Below are 17,996 nucleotides of genomic sequence, written 5' to 3'. Positions count from 1 at the left end.
ACCCACCTCCGCCCTATTTAGCTAAATTTAGCTATCTGCCTCTTTATCGCTCGAATATGCAAGAGTGCTAGAGAGGTTAGATAACGAAATTTCGATTTTCTTGTTTTGCGGTAAGCCCACGGATTGTGATGGGATGTGGTAGTGGCGCCACCTACGCAGAGTTTCGCGTAATATTCCCTATTGATGCTTAATTTGTGATGAGAAACATCATCGTGGAAGTGGCATTTTCACAATATAGGTAATTGTATTGTGAAGTTGACTTATAGAGTAACCGCATGCGTCTTTAGCCGCTTGGCGACCTTAGTGCACCGGCGTTTGTTTGTTGCAGCGTGCTCTCGATACCAGGGGCTGCAGCTCGCAACCTAGTTCTTCAGGAGTAGAATGAAAGCTTTTCGACTACTATCTTTTTCGTAACCTTACTAAGTCTTCATTAACAACTTACGTTCTAACTACGTAATTTGTCAATCCCACCATTTTTTTTGCTATCCTCCTCTCCTTTGTTTGAACTAGAAAGATATAATCTCTTTTACATGATCCTATAAATTATTTCCGATTGGCTATTATGTTGAATGCTATCTCAAAAAGTGATATTGTACAATCACAGGATACAGGAGCACAGGTAATTCTTTTACACACTTTTATTCGCTTAACACTTTTTATTGTACCTAACTCTAAACCTTATCTTGGACATTTTGCACTTCACTTAATATTCATTGTATTTAGAGCAACTATTTAAAGCAATATTTTGAGCGTAGCCTTAGACTAGTTTTGTTTTGTAGCAATGTCATTAGACATTAGCTTTGTTGAGTATTTAGAAAAGAGTACTTAAAATCACTTTTTTTACTAATGGCAAAATCATCACAATTGTTAAGAGTGACAACATTTTCATTACATTAAAATATCACTTTTTATGCATCTTATAATTCACAAAATTTAACGTATTATATTAATGTTATATCTTTCATGTCGCATTATGATATAAGTATTGGAAGTTATGAATTAAACCGTGTTTGCCTACCAGCCCTCTCCGATGCTAACCACCACGTTTTGGTTCTTATTATCACGTTCTACCCTTTGGACTATTCAACCTTTAGTCTTTTTGTTGCTGAATAATTTAAGTATATTAACAAATTATTCACACATCTTTAAAATACGAATAAGAAGAATATAAAATCATAAGTCGGTAATGTAACTTGTTCCATTAATTTGAAGCTTAATGACTAATCTAAGGTCCCAAGATAACATCGATGTTTTGCGTTAAATATAAAATTCCGACAAAAAGTTGCATATCAACAGCTTCTGAAGTCCTATATAAATCCATATTACATCAGTAAAAATTGATTTGTCCCACAAGAAAGTTCATATTGCTGTGAGTGCTAATTTAGAGGGCTTTTAAAGCGGTAAGTTGTCCGAGCTGCTTCAATGACAAATATTTAATCTCGTTGGTCACCTCACGAGTTCGGCGAGTTCCATAAAAAACCCTGAGAACGTTCTTCATACAAAAAAGATTTTGTAGAATGAACCGTGTGCTTTTTGATACCATTCTAAGCAAAAGTGTAGATGTGTGTTCAGAACGAGCACAATCATTAAAAAATATTGACAGCCTTATTTTATAATTATCTCTATTCTAAAATTGGTCAGTGATGCACTTTTATATTTCAATGTCTTTTAATCTGCACCCTACTACTAGGATACTAATATAGGAAAACTAATTAGCCCTTTACCGCATATGCAACCATATATGGCAGTTATAATATTCAACTCTATTATCAGCTAATAAAGTTCAAATTCAAACAAGATATTTTTTATGACATGCGTTAAAGGGTAAAAACCGATGATGGTTGTGTATCGTTCGATATATAGGTACACATATACCTATATGTAAAGACACAAATTGTAGTGACACAATAAATGCATTAACATACCTTTGTCGTAAATAGCTTTTTGCCAGTTGGGATCTTGATGATAGTAAAAGCACAGTTACATTACTCGTAGCTATTGTTTTCTGATTGTTGTGGATGTTAATAAATAACTTATTGGGGTGGATGTGGTCGTACAAAATTCATACAACTTTCTTAACATATTTTCTCGTATTAGAATCTGCTATTTTCTGTCTTCGCAAAGCAAAAGAGACAACAAATAAATACTAATATTATAAAAATTACCAATTAGCCTCATGGATGAAGTTTAACTTTGAACCAAATATTTTTTATTCGGATGATTGTTACCGTTATACCTACTTATCATGATGCAAATGCATTTCTGTTATTAAATTACAATTGAATTGCTTAAAATCATAAATAAAAGTACAAAAATTGCGCGCGTAATGCTAATGAGCGAAACGCAACGCCTTTGGTCGAAACGTCACGTGACGTCACTCGTTAGACAAATTTGTTGTTTTTTTTCTGCGTCGCACTGGTTTTGAAAGAAATCTGGTATAAAAATATATTTTCGTCACGATTTTACAATTCAAAATGGTTATATCTCAAACATCGGTTATTTTCAACCAATTCTAGAGAAACACTTGGTTGGGTTTCAATACACTTAAATTGAATCGCCAGCTAGACTAACTTGCACTTATTAACACGATGTTATTGAGACGTTTTTGCATTACCCATCTATTGTAAGTTTGTATACTTATTACTCGTATTGTAGATGTCCAAATGAGCAGTTCTATAGGGTGAAAAAACTCGTAAATACTTGTATATTTAAATGAAAAACTTAACATTAAATCAAAAACTTATAAGTGATATACAGGCTGTAATGGCAGGCACAATGGGGTAACTTTGCTCTCCTGTGAACTACAGGTAAGAGCAAAAATACTCAAACAACGGGTTTGTTTTGTTACTTATTCATTGCTTCAGATATATAGAAAAAAAATCATGACGTCGATTTACCTATTAAAATATGTAGATGATAATGATGTATGTATGTATTTTAATATTTAACAATGAATAGGTAGTTTTAAAAATATTCAAAATTTCCTTAGTGGAGCAAATATTGGAGTAAAGTAGCATTATTTTACGGTACCAAAAATCTATAAACAAAATTATTGATTTATATTAGAAAAAAATTTAATGCTATTGTACAAATGAGCACTTTCAATCTGTTAGTATACTTTGGCAAAAAATAATGCCAATAGAATGGTTTTTAGGTTCATCTATGAGATTTACAACTAATAATTTGGGGCTAAGTCGATCTGTGTAAGATTGTCCTACAAAAAAAGTGTCGGGTAGCTGAAATACACGAACAACATTAGTAATAAAATAAACGTCAGTTGCATCCAACGAGTGACGTCATCTCTGTCGAATTCGCGCCAAAAATTATGAGCGTCTCAACCGCTCAAAATTTCTTTACTTTTTAAATACGTCTATAAATTTTTATAAATTTATGTGAAGGCTTACAAAATTATTTTTATTTTTTCCGGTGTTTAAACGATGTAAAGAAAAATTATAAAACACACGCTTGAGGCTAATTGTTGATTGTTGAATTGACTTAGCCGTATGAACACTGTGAACAGAAATGGCGGCAGCAAATTACAGTCACTGATTTTGACGTTTTCGTCTACCGAGATACCGACTTACCAATTTTCATTAATTATTTAGGTTTTATTATAGTAAAAATATTATTTTAGGTGACTTGTAGAAAAAGTATTGTATACAATAGTGATATACTCAAGCTTTTCAATCTCGTACCTTACTTAGGTAACTAATCAAGCTTCGTTGCCTAAACACGGTACTCGACTAAAAAGCTCTCTATTATATCATGATTGTATAAAATACTATTAAATGTTTTCATTGCGAGTGCTTAGCTTATTAACTTTATTTTTATATTTATGCTACTTTAATGTAGGTATAGTGCATATTTTATTCATTACTCCGGTTCTGCCCAGCTATTCGGTATTCGGCCGGACAGGCCGTATTACGGAGAGTAACCGGATATCCAGATGTAGAGTTAAAAAAATTACTTGGTTCTCAAATATCTCTTATTTAGTATTTTGGGAAAAATGGTAATATATCGCAAGTTGTACGAAATTACGGTATCCACCTTTACTTACAATATTTTTTGGAGACTAATATTATTCAGCAACAATAAGATAATATTATTTATATTTGTTCTACCCGGGTATGACTGTATAAAACAATTTTATTTAGCTAATAAGTGTTTTTCTAAAATATTTTTTTACATTTCTTTATTGTGACTGTCTTGATGGAATCGATGTTTGAAATATTATTTTAAAAGTGTGGTTGCAATAGAGATATATTTTGGGCTTCAATCCATGTGGATTTGCGTAAAAGCATTAAGTAGAACGTGTATTTAACTGCGGACGCGTGTCTGTGGATTAAAGCCTGCAGATGAACCGGGTTATCAAACATACGTAATGGATTTTTAACATTACGTTATTTGCAACCTCGCTTTTATAATGTCTGTTGGAGATTGCGGGACACAGCTAGAAGTACGTGGAATGGTGCACAGGGCACCGGCAGCGGGCGAGGTACTGCGTCCCGGGGAGCAGCGGAGCTGCGGCCAGAGAACGCCCTCGACGCGCTACTAGACGAGCTGCAGACGTTCGCCAAGCCTGCGGAGCGCAGCATCAGGGGCGCTGCGCCCGGGGGCGAGGGCCCCTTGCGCCGGCTGCACTCATACCCCAGCGGCAGTGACACAGACGCGTCACCACCGGTGCGCGCACGAGGCCAGCACCCGCCCAAGCCACCTGTGCCCGAGCGCCACCCCGAGCTGCTCGCGCTAGCCGCGCGCCGGGCGCCTCCACCTCCTCCGCCGCGCACCACTTCGCGCTCGCCTTTAGCTTCGCCCACCTCTCCTTCGTCTCCACCGAATGCAGATTCCTCTCCTCCCGATTCCAACCTTAGCGAGGAGAAAACAGCTTTACGGCAGTCTCTTCTCGAACAACGTCACCAGGAGCTATTAAAGAAACAAAAAGCGCTTCAAGAGCAGTATGCGCGATTACAGATGATTCAACGTACCGGACCATCGCTACCACCAACAGCCCAGCCTGACTTGAAGAAAACCGGTAGTGAATCGAACCTACTTACTAAAATGAATTTGAATCTAACCGCAACAAACATTTCCGGCAGCATGACACACTTGGCGTGTGACGGAGAGCATCAAAAGCCGACGCAGAACACGTCCGCGCCATCGGAATTGGAGAGGCCACCTGCACCTGACACTATAGCCACAACCAATAAAGTTTATGAGACTGACATTCTGTGACCTTCCAGCAGTTGTTTTATATCTGTATAACTAGTTTATCTATTTCAGGATAGTGCTTCCGGAATATACGAAGAACATTTAGTGTGGTCTCACAGTCACACTTACCGCTAGCGTGAACTGCGAGCTCGCGTTCGCACATGCATATACACAACCATTTATTTAATAGTAAGAGTCACAACAGCGACCGAAGTGGTTAATGGCGCGCTGGCGGTAAGCACGCCTGTATAAAATCATCACGTATATTTACGTTTTTAATTTAAAATATATATAAAATATTAAAGGTGAGTTAATAAAGAACTGTTTTATATTAAATTACAGTTATAATTTTCGGCATTAAAGTACGGCTAACCTCAGCTCCTTTTGATAACCAATTGCACTGCATAAAAAGGCAATGTTTTTTTAACAAAACAAGAGTCAAAGACCGAAAAATCGTCTGAGTGTCTCACGTATGGTGTTCTTCATGCCTTCTTATGTTTACAAGTCATGGATACAGAAACGAAAGGCACTAAGTAAAATCACCTTTACAAATTAATATCGGAAGTCACGTGAATCAAAATAATTATCTGATTGTTTTATATATGAACTGTCACATATAATTAAAGAAAAAATAGTCAAGATGTCGCACTGTATATATAAATAAAGTGTTGTATTACGAGCAATTTGACACAGCGTCCGAACCAATAATATGAGAAATAAATAAAAGCATAACAAAGGAAGCATAAGCTGCTTGATGCAAAATAGTATTCAATTAGAATGACCAATTAAACATTCCAATTAAACTAAACATTTCAAGGTTTTTGAAACTCTGATCGATTCGGACACTGTGACCAAATTATTTAGATTTTTATTAACATTGTGTTCAGCCGCATAGTGAAAATATAATGTATAGATAATTTTGTGAACATATTGATAAGTTGGTAACCGTTGCCATCAATTTGTATGACACAGTCATGTGAAATTAAAATAAGCAACTTTTAATCTATTTTCGACCCTGCTTGATAATTTACTATTATTTGAATATTGTGGACAAACTACGATATTGTAAGCATACACCGCACCCGAGAAGGCATTTTGCGGGCAGATCAATTAGTAACGTTTGCAAATAAAATAATACATTTTCGACTTCTCAGAATAAGGTACTTAGTATTTGTAATCATAATGACACATGATTTTGATGACACTAACTGACGTGCCCACAAAATGCCTCTTCGGGTGCGGTGTATGATTCTGGGTTTATTAAAGTGCTACTAAACTTAAATTGACCGGGATTTAGGCCGTGATTACCTTTTATATTGTTTTTATGGAGCTCCCGATATTTCGACGCAGTTACATGCATCTTGTTCACTGGTAACTGGCGATAGCGGGTGGGTGTCTAAGTTGTGTAGACCGCGCTCGGATAAAAACAATATAAAAGGTAGTCACGGTTTATATCCCGGTCAATTTAAGTCTAGTGACACTAACCGTGAATTATTCAAAACTGTTAAGTGCTACTAACTCTAAATTAATTCGATAAACGTTTGTAACTTTGGGTATTGAACAGTTTATTAATAGCAAAGAGAATTAAAGTATATTAACAAAGATACTCAATCAATGTATCTTTGTTAATATTAACAGTAAAATTGACACATATCTGCATTTGAACAAATTACTTTTTTCTTGTTATTGCAACCACGTCATTATTTACCACTGACAACTACTGAAGCACTTTTTAGTCATTTTCACTACCTCGTCCTGCCCGATGTTCTCAATTAAGAACACTACTGATTTAGTGGTTCCTGCCCGATAGTTTTTTTTTTTTTTAACTTCCAAATTCTGCCCAATGTGCTTAATTAATGACATATTAAAATTTGCCGCCTAGTGGTCGATAGTATCAGACTTTGCGTTTTATACTCCTGTTTATGATTGGTTGGAGTATTGGCTAATAGGTAAGTAAGAGTTCGTACTAAATTTGCTCGGACTCACCGCTCAGTGTCACGCCACACGTGCAACGTCGTAAGAGAGGTGAGATTGATTCCTATTTATCTTGGTAATCATGCATGTTTTATATGATTGTTATTGTTAAGTAATGCTAAATAATTCTAATTTGTATTTTTATTCAATCCTGTATTTTTAAACCAATTGTATATTTCGATTTTTCATAGGTACTTATCGAAAAATGTTCTTGATTAATCACATTGGGCAAAACCCTGACGGTAAAAGAGGGCTGTTATATGTTTGAAATCAATGCTTGACTGTCCGTCTGTCTGTGGCATCGTAGCTCTCCAACGGATTTACTAATTTCGATGCGGGCTTTTTTTATGTGAATCCGAGTTTTTTTTTTGCGATGGTTCTTAGCTATATTTGACAGAAGTTGATTCAGCAACACTCAGTAACAACAAAAAGAATTGGTAATATTATCTTTGATCTCGAACTTCTTTACACACCGTAAAATTGTTATCTGTGACCGAATTAAAATATAAGCAAATACCATAAGTTAATATTGACAGAGAGAATTTCACTTATGACAAACTGTGACACTGCAATGGCGGATGGTTTGAAAGGGTGCGTGTAGGCGAGTGATACCATGTAACACAAAATCTCCCCGATGATGAAATAATTGTTAAAAAAAAAAAGCACTGCTTTATGGTCCACAATAAATATGCTCCTGATTTTATAGGTCTAGATAATGCGTAATTTTGCATAATTACTTTGTTCAAACTTTATTTAATAGTTAGGTGCGGAAAGTAGGAAATTAGCAATGAGGGTGATAATTTAAAACATGACCAAAGGGAGTGTTTTAAATCGTCACGAGTTACGAATTATCTATTCGCACGTTTACAGTACATATAGTACTTTACATTTTCGACATAAGCACGGAAAATGCCTATTCCCGCATTGGTGCGGGAAAGTAGCACCATATGTACTGTAATATAATAATATTTACAGTACAAATGGTGCTACTTTACCCCACTAGTGCGCAAATTAGCATATAACGTTACTATGTCAAACATTTAAAGGGCCATATGTACTGTAAAACGTTGTACGATACATGTGCGAATAGATAATTCGGATAATTCGTCGGTGTCAGTCGTGTTTGAATTAATCGCCACTCGTTTCGAATTTCCTATTTTTCGCACTTGTATCGTAATGTACTATTACCACCGGAATGAAATTATATTTCGTCGGTTTTTTTTTTAAATTTACACGTTTGACTTGACATATCTGGTTTTTAACAAATAATAATGTCACAGAATCGGAAAAGTGATAAACAATGTTCGAAAAAGATGCGATACCTAATAATGAAATAAGAAAGACCGGGACAACTAAAGAGCGAGCCATGTGTTGAAGTTTCCGTAGGCGCGCGGAATACTGACAGTACCTACAGAAGCTATGCCTACAGTAAACATACAAAAAACCACATCAGCACGTACAACCTGCTCCTTGGGTGGAAATAGGTTAGTTTCTTTAGGTAATCCTCCTCCCTCTAAAAGTACAGAAAGGGGTAATGTCATAACTTCTTAATGATTTATAGAAATGACAACCACTGGACTACATTGTACTTATTTATATAATAGTTTAATGCCTGGTAATGCATCAACCGTTACTTATACAATAGCAAAATATTTTTGTGGTACTACGAGTATGCATTTTTTTACTTATTAAGTAGGTATTGTACATCAATTCACAATTAAGATTAAGTTTATAAGTATAAATGCAAACGCAGACACAAATAAATGCAAACGTAGTCAATATAGGAAACATTAGTCATTAAAGCGTCCTTAATCTCCTTATTCGCAGGAAATTACCATACCCACCTTTTTAAAAATGCACAAACAATAATTTAGCCATTTACCTAATTAGTCCCTATATACATAAGAAGGGCATCAGTTATCCTAATTTTCGCGAAATTACCCTATTGAACTTACTGGTCACACTCCTGTTTTGATATTAAATATCGTGATTTTACGCATGATAACGTAATAAACTACTAACTTACCTATGAACAGTTATTCCGTCTCTTTTTTTCTTCCGATTGGAATATTTTTTACAACATTTAACCACGCATGCCTGCATATTTTTTTCTATCTACAATTCACTTCAACGACGTCTCGATCCGACTGACGGCAGACGGTGGATGATAGCTGTATGTGTGTGTGTCGCGCGTAAGTACAAGGAAATTGGTGAATGATGGAATCCTAGTTGTGTATTACCAAAACTTTGTCTGTAGTATTATTAGTCCAAGGCAAATACGCGAAAAAAAAAACGTGTTTTGCCTTTGATTAATTATCATCAAGTACATTTTTTTAAGAAACGGTACCACAAAGTTGTCTCAAAAACCTCTAACTTTGTGGCCAAGTACGCGCGTTTCTGCCCCTATCCTTCTTTTATCCGACCATCGGCAGTCATTAACCCAATGATCGATGCAGTTACGTGACCTTTCGTAAACCTTATTGCAGCGAGCTAAAGTCTACGTAAGAAGTACGGAAGTTGCCATCTTGCCTGGAAAACAATTGGTCATAAATAACAAAATCAACCTGTATTATAAAAAAAAAAAACTTAGTAATTTTATTTCACTGCAGCTAATCCTCGTGGATCCTCAGTTACCAATTGTCTTGTTAGTCAAAGCAAAAGTGCAGATTCCAAGATAGGGGCCGTTTATTTTTAAATTTTTGACGTCAAATTTATTATTAAGGTCCTCTTGGATTCTCAGATATCGGACGAAGGGGACTCAGAAACGGAGAAATTCAAGATCGTTTTTACCAAATTTGACCTCATAATCATAATGAAGGGCCGTTCGGATCCTCAGACATCGATTTTCAGCTTGATCGGATGAAAAATTAAGAAATTCAAACCTACGGCATTTTTTTATTTTGATCTCAAAATCATAATTCATAATAAAAGGCCTCTCGGATCGCTTCGGATTGATCAAAGCAAAATTCAAAAATACCCAATGCCAGCTGTTTTTTTAACTAAATATCGCAGGTATCTAAGGATCGCAATGTATTAATTAGTGCGGATGCTTAATTGCGACAAACGACCAAATAATAAGCCTGTATATTCATTAATACATGTTAAAATAAAAATGAATAATAAATTATCATACAAAAATATTGCATTTATTATATATATTAAACATGTTCTATATTGCATGAAACCGTCTACTTAGAGTCGGTTTCCGTTGTCATGTATTTTCAAGTGATAACTTTACAGCCAATGACAGAGCTTCATTTTATAATAGACTAATCGTAGTTGGGGTGGTTTAAATTGATTAATCATGGTCCAACGAAGTTTTGTCTAAGAAAACAGACCTTAACGAGTTACAATTGGTCCGTTCTGAGTATTGCGTATTTTAATTGTAGAGCCACTTTTAATTGATATTTTGTTTGAAGCTAGTCTTCTATGTTTTTTTTTTTCGTTCGCTGGCCCAATGTAATTAAAAAAGAACACGACATGTTCTCAAAAACTATGCTTGGCTAATAAAAACATAACCCCTTATATCCTAAAATATAATATAAAAAGTCCTACTTCCCTTTAACCTGCGAACAAAAAAAACGCAAGAGACTAAGTTCAAACGAAATATCAGCGTAAAAGTGGCCCCACTAGTAAAACACACAATACTCATATCGGACCAATGGCAACACGTCAAAGTTTAGGTCTTATTTTCTTCGACGAAACTTCGTTTGATCATGATTAGTCAACTGAAACCACCCAAACTACGATTGGTCTATTATAGTATTAGGCTGTAGCGTTGTTATTTGAAAATACATGACAATGGAAACCTACTCTAAGTAGACGTTTTCATGCAATATAGAACATGTTTTAAATGCAATATTTTTGTATGATGATTTATAATTTATTTATGATTAATTAATAGGTTTATTATTTGTTCGTTTGTCGCACATGCTTAAAGATAAGTAAGCTTCCGAACCAATGAATACATTGTATCGTTCACCTTATAGGGCACGTGCGACGTTTAGTTAGGTGGCACAGAAATATGTCAATAGAAGTTAATGTAAATTTGATAGACTTTTTGATAGGTCAAACTTGGAGAACACAGCTGGCATTTAGACCCGAGAGGATGGATGGATTTAAGATCATAATTTAAAAAAAATGCCGACTGTTTGAATTTCAGAATTTTTCATCCGATCAAAATGAAAATCGATTTCTAAGGATCCGAGAGGACCTTTATAACGAATTTTAGGTCAAACATGAAAAAAACGCCCGCCATCTTGGATTTCTGCATTTTTCCTCTGATCAAGATGAAAATCGATGTCTAAGGATCCAAGAGGACCTCTATAATGAATATTACGACAAAAATAGTAAAAAAAAACCACCATCTTCGATTTCTGCATTTTTGCTCTGTTCACGATGAAAATCAATATCTGAGGATCTGAGCGGCCCTTCATTATAAGTCTGAGGTCAAATTTAGTAAAAACGTGTGATATCGTGTGATTTCTTTCTTCGTTTCTTGCTCTAATCAAGATGAAAATCGATATCTGAGGATCCGAGAGGAGTTCTATACGGAATCTGAGGTCAAAAATGAAAAAAAAAATACCGCCATCTTGGGTTTCTGCATTTTTGCTTTGATCAACATGGCGGGCGTTTTTACAAAATTTGACCTCATAAACATACTGAATACTCTCGGATATTTAGATTTTAATTTTCATCTAAGCAAAAGTGCAGAAATCCAAGATAGCGGGCGGTATTTCTTTTTTCAATTTAACCTCAAATTTATTATAAAGGTCCTCTCGGATCTTCAGATATCGATTTTCATAATAATAAAAGTAAACACGGAGAAATTCAAGATGTCGGGCGTTTTTGCCAAATTGAAGGGCCGCTCGAATCCATAAATATAGATTTTCATTATGATCAGCAAAAATCCAAGATGGCGGGCGTCTGTTTCATTTTTGACCTCAGATTCATTATAAAGGTCCTCTCGGATCCTCAGATATCGATTTGCAACTTGATCAGAGCAACAATGCAGAAATTCGTATTGAACACGTCGTCGTAGGAACAGTTTGTATGGGAAAATAACATTATTGGTGTTACTATTTTCCTCGCATTTTTTCACCGTTCAAACGGTCCCTAACCCAGAAATATTCCAATACCAAAATTAGCCAAATCGGTCCAGCCGTCCGCGAATTTAACGAAAAGTTATAAATAGCAGCGAGATACCAAGACTTAGTAAAAATGTACACATAAAAAAAGCGCCACCTACAACAACGATACGTATTTACTATCACAAATTAAATTATCAAAACAAAAACCTGATCAATTTTTAAAATGAAAGTTTCTAAATATCAATAGTTGTTTAAAATGCATAACATCATCCCCATATAAAACCTGTTTTGATCAAGAGAAATCAAAATAATATGATTCTAGCTAAACTGTACCTGAAAGGTAATCCCATATTTTTTCCAGTGTCTTTTAGAATGACTAGCACATCATTTATCGGCACAATGAGGCATATTTCTTTTGTTAAAGATAAAATTTGAATACTTCTTACTACGACTGTGACAACGGGCCGCCATTTGCGAACTTAAACAGCTCCGCGGCAGAATGTTGACGCCCCGCCCGCTTCGGCACAATGTGTGTGGGGTCATTTTGCAGAGCTAGTTCGTCATCTATGTTTATTACCAATCGCTGCCTTTAACATGTTTATTTTAACATAAAATGTCTTGGGCCGGAACCACTAAAATATAAGTGTGCTTAATTGACAACATTGGGCAGAATCTTAATGTTTGTTTAAAAATGCTTGCGGGCATTACAAGGTTAAGCTTGAGAAAGGTAATAAAGTAGCCACCCGGTACTCTTAACAATAAGACTTCCATTGGCTTGTTTCTTTGTTGGTTGATTTGTTAGGAGTGGTCAATTACCATGTAGTGGTCAATAACTATAGCAGTCACCCTACTGGTAAAGCACAGTGCTATTTTCATAGAACCAGAAGTGTCGCTTTCTAATGCGGCCCAGATTATTATCAGTAAGAATTACATGAATAATATTGTCATTTCTTCATTCCATTTTTTTTTCATTTCATTTCAGTTACTGCGCTGTCTATAGTAATGTCATTGCCTACTTAAATATATTATTATCGATAGTGTTTTAACGATTTTAGATAGGTAAAACACTCATCTTCAGCTAGAACCAAGCATAGAGTTACTTATGACCGCGATGCCATTAGTTCATTTTTTGCTAAATTTATCCCCGCCTGCACATAATACGGCGTAATGTTTGGGGTGAAAAAATAATTACCTTTAGTTTAATTCATATTTACACTAAATAATTTTATGAAACGTTATATTCAACTATCGAGTAATTTCTGTCTGAATAATCATTAAAGATTCCATTGAATCTCAATACCTACCCGAAACGAGAATAAAATCAAGGTTACATTAGTATTACTTAACTTATGCATGTAATTTTAATTTTTTGCGGGGTGTAGTTAGTTTATTAATAAATGATGTAAGATCTTCTATGATTGGCTAATATTATTGTACAGACCTACCTACTTTAGAATAAGTCATATAGATCCTTAAGTGTAGCTACCAACACGTAATATGTCTTCATTTTTTACTAGTGGCTAAGGCAGACAAATGGATACCTAATCTTATATGTTAAACATAATTATATTCTGCCATTTACGTACGTTTCAAAACTCTTTTTTGCCTTTTAAACCACAATTTTATTACAGTTTGAAATCACACCTTTAATATCTACCTACCAGTAAGTATTTACATACATATAGCTAAAATAAACACCAATTTTTTATTGTGTACTAGTATATCGTGCCTCCTAGGATAAAAATATATCATTGAATATCCGTGCATCGTTATATATGAATATATGATGAAATATATAATTTAATTGCAATCAGAAGACCAGTTTTACGCCGTAACCTTATTCAAAATGTTATTTTTAGTTGAAATTGATTTCTAGGACAACGAAATAATTGTCGTATACATTTGTATAGTCATGTAAAGATTTATGAATGTGACTTAATTTTGTTTTGAATGCCTACTTCCAAAAGGATTGTAACGTCAGACGTAACTAATTAATATTTTTGATGGCTGTAGAGGTATACTTACGCATATTTTATACAATTAGACTGTGATAAGATGGTTAATAATCCAATTTTATATATCTGCTTATCCATGTACGATTTTTCGTTACTTATTATGTTTGCGTGAATCTTGTATGCTACTACATTCGCAAATTCCATTACATTGGTAATCATTGTGTGGCTACCGCGCGATAAGTGTTGAGGCCAAGTCTTCCACTAAATTTTGTCACAGTCACAACATACTATACCCGTCATAAATATTAGTATAGATTATGTGCCACATTTTTCAATACAGCATAATATAAAATAATGTCAAATTCATTATGAAAAAATATACGTGATATAGTTATAATATAAAAAGTATGAATTGAAATGTCCTTATTTTTAGACTCGAAATATATCTGCATTAGTAAAATATAGCTTAGATCAGCCCTAAAGCACACGAGCACCGAGCAGGGCTAATTAGGGCCGGCGTCGGGATATTGGATAGAGGTTGTTAATGAAAACGAGTTGGGGAACCCTGGTCTAGATTTTTAGAAATAATAGTAAAACTAAGTAACTAGTTATAAAAACGCTTGTCATTATTGTGTTGCTACTTAATAAAATAATAAATGTTATTATATTCTACCTCTGCACAAAATGTTTCAGCACACATAACTTAATTTACACATGCACGCGTTTATGACTTGCTTGATAATGGATACTGATGACACCTACTCATAAGTCAGGTATGGCTCAGTCATGGTCTATATGGTGGTATGGTCATGGTATGGTATGGTATAGCCTATTTCAATCATACGTTCGGAACCGTGTATAACGGTGAGCTAAATTGCTACATGATAATTATTTTTCAACAAGTAATTACCTTTTTGATTCATGTATATTAAAATCCTCCATCAGGCAAAATTAACATACTTTCTCCATAGTTGCGTTTTGAAGCCATGCATGACTGACATTAACAACCACTATATTTAGTGATTTACCTAATATTACACGAAAAACATTTGTCTAAACATAATAAGTAAGTATACAAAGGAATTGTACGTATAAATATATAATAATGTTCAGTTTTTTACGAATCCATGTACATTTTCGTCATGCTAAATGAAGTACTTTTCTTAAAGTGGAAATGTATTCAGTGCCGACTAACCAAAGATTCTACCATGTTGTATGTTTTCGTTTTGGTCAAAAAATACGCAGTTTTCTTTACAATGCCAGCTCCTTTTATTTAATTACTAGTTCTCTGAATGAATGGAATGGCGTGTTCATAGAACTCGATTCGCACCGCCTTGCCTATTTTGACACAGGTGAGGGTCACATCCACATGTTTCAAAGAAAGAGTTCCTTCGGCATCTCATCAGCTCGATATTGCCTAACGGATAGTGCCTACTAGTCCAATAAGTACCTTTACAATTAGTTTTACTTGATACTTTATAAGCAAATAGCTTATTGGGTATAGTAGGTACTATTTATCGACAAATTTCAATATTCTGATTTAATATAATTTTCACTAATGAGAAAGTAACTTAATATATCATGGGTAAGAGAAAAAAAATGTGCATCAGAAATGTGCAAAAGGGTCGAACGATTGACTACATGCGAAGTGCAAAAAATGTGAACATTGATGAGCGACATCTTCATATCATTCGACAGCTGTCAGATAGGTAACTAATGAGTTATACTTCAGGACGGCGACACGAACTTGCACTGAGTGAACACAATACGTACATTAAAAACATTAAGCAATGTTTTCTGGAGGTTTTCTTGCTACTCGCTTGCTCGGGGTTCAATACAACTTTCAACGCGTTCGTTACCGAAAATTTAATATTTACCATTAATTTTAAAGACCTTTGTGTACATTTTTCTTCAGTTTATACCCACAATATATGAAGTACCTTCCTAAAAATATGTTTTCTATCAAAATGTAGTCTTAACCAACGAAAGATGCCTTTCATTCATTAATTGAATACAGTTTGTGAGTAAAATTTCAAAACCCTGGGCCAGATTTAAGTACTTTCCTAAATATGGACAGACATTATAAGACGAAACTGTAAGGGAAACGTTTCTGCTATTTTAATTAAAAAAACTCTGTCTTTTTCATACATTATTTACGTTTATCTTAGCGTTTCATTTCGTTTTCTGGAAACGATTGGCATCTTGGCGAGGCCCCCTGATTGTGGACCGTTGCGTAGGCGTTTTCTTTGACAAATGGCTCATTTGAAACTTAGTAGTTCAGGCAACGTTTAAACGAGGATAATTAGATGCAAACACTAACTCTGACATCTCATATCAATGAGGTGATTGAACACTTTTCAGAGTTGTACGTACAGTCAACGTATTAAATATCGACACGGATGAAATGTCATAAATATTGCCCATACATTAAGGTAGTGTGTACAAAAGTATGATAAAAAAAACAGCTCTAAGTCGAAATTAGGACACCTTTTACGAGACAGTTTAATAATAATTGAAAATTATTACAGTAGAACCTCGATAACTTATAGTCCAAGTTAAGTTTACATTGGCTCATATTTTACTTACAGAGGTTCGATCAGTCACAGTTAGGAAAGTTAGGAGGGCTAGGTTAAATATGTACAAATAATGTTACTTCAAGAAGATTACAGCACAATTTATTTTATATATAAAGGTAGTACCATTATTTTATTAATATTTCGCAAAAAAATTCAAACTATTTTTTTTCATGCTTCAGTCACTTTTAATATGTCAGTGTATGTAAGTTTTAATAATTATTGTTTCGAATTTTGAATTAGTTTAGCACTTAAAATATGTGTTTCCCGGAGAACGACTAAAAACTAATTTACCATCCCAACAATGGGCGGTACTTAGATCTCAGGTAAACCTTCAATGAATTTAAACATAAACACTAAGTTTACAGTTCCCAATTTTAGCCATTTGGTCAACACGTGAACGCAATAAAAACAAATTTCTTAACAGAACGTTATGTTTAGGTATATGTCTATTGGAAATAAATCTCTAATAAATGCTTTAAGTTATAAAGGTCGTCACAACACAACTTTAAGTTGCTGAGATCCAATACCTACCCAAAATATTCGTTTAAGTTGTAGAGGTTTCGTACTTTAAGTAAAATAGGTTTGGACTCCGAAGGGAAGGTAACAAGAAATGTTATCAACTTATAGAGGTTTTTACGTTATCGATGTTTAAGTTATCGAGTTTCTACTGTATTATTCTTACGCAAGGGAGTAAATTGACGAACGGGTACATACACACTGAAAAAAAACGTGTTTTAACGACGCATTACTGAGCTCTAATGGCTACAAAAGCAGCCAGCTAGAATGATGAATGAGAAAAAAGTACTAATATATTTCTACCACGGATAAAGGACCTAAGATGAAATAAGTACTAATTCTAGACTAGCTCTAGTGAAAGAGTCTTAACTACATATACATATATTGATATGGTTTTTGTATGTATGCGCAAAATATTTTATTTAAATTGTTCTTGTTCAAATTCGCCGGACTACGAGTATCTCAACAAAAACATAATTTTCTCAATCGTAAGACCTAAACTTTAAAATCCGCAACGTTCCCTACATATTTAAGATGCTGCAGTTTAGAAAACGGATGGTAGGTTTAGGTTGCCAACCGTTGCGTTTATTTTACTAGAGTATAATGAGTAAAAACCTACTATGAGTCAATGTTGCACTGTTGTTCTGCAGGTATTATATAATTTATACAGGGTGATT

The 17,996-nt window shown here is 34.6% G+C and overlaps 1 protein-coding gene across 13 annotated transcripts in view; it reads left to right on the top strand.

Moving 5' to 3' along the window:
* LOC133517668 (coiled-coil domain-containing protein AGAP005037) overlaps positions 1-14,944 on the top strand; it is a 173,349-nt gene extending 158,405 nt beyond the window's left edge. For 12 of the 13 annotated variants that reach the window (XM_061851030.1, XM_061851047.1, XM_061851039.1 and 9 more), the window contains one exon: positions 4,477-14,944. In XM_061851030.1, coding sequence (XP_061707014.1) covers positions 4,477-5,232 — 756 coding nt within the window. In that variant the 3' untranslated portion in view covers positions 5,233-14,944. Of the gene's footprint in view, positions 1-328 lie in introns of all 13 variants that reach the window. The other variant, XM_061851083.1, reaches the window with a different exon arrangement.
* Positions 14,945-17,996: the final 3,052 nt, after the last annotated feature.

Source organism: Cydia pomonella, chromosome 1 (assembly GCF_033807575.1).
Source record: "Cydia pomonella isolate Wapato2018A chromosome 1, ilCydPomo1, whole genome shotgun sequence".
NCBI lineage: Eukaryota > Metazoa > Arthropoda > Insecta > Lepidoptera > Tortricidae > Cydia > Cydia pomonella.
This window is presented reverse-complemented; position numbering and strand designations above follow the sequence as displayed.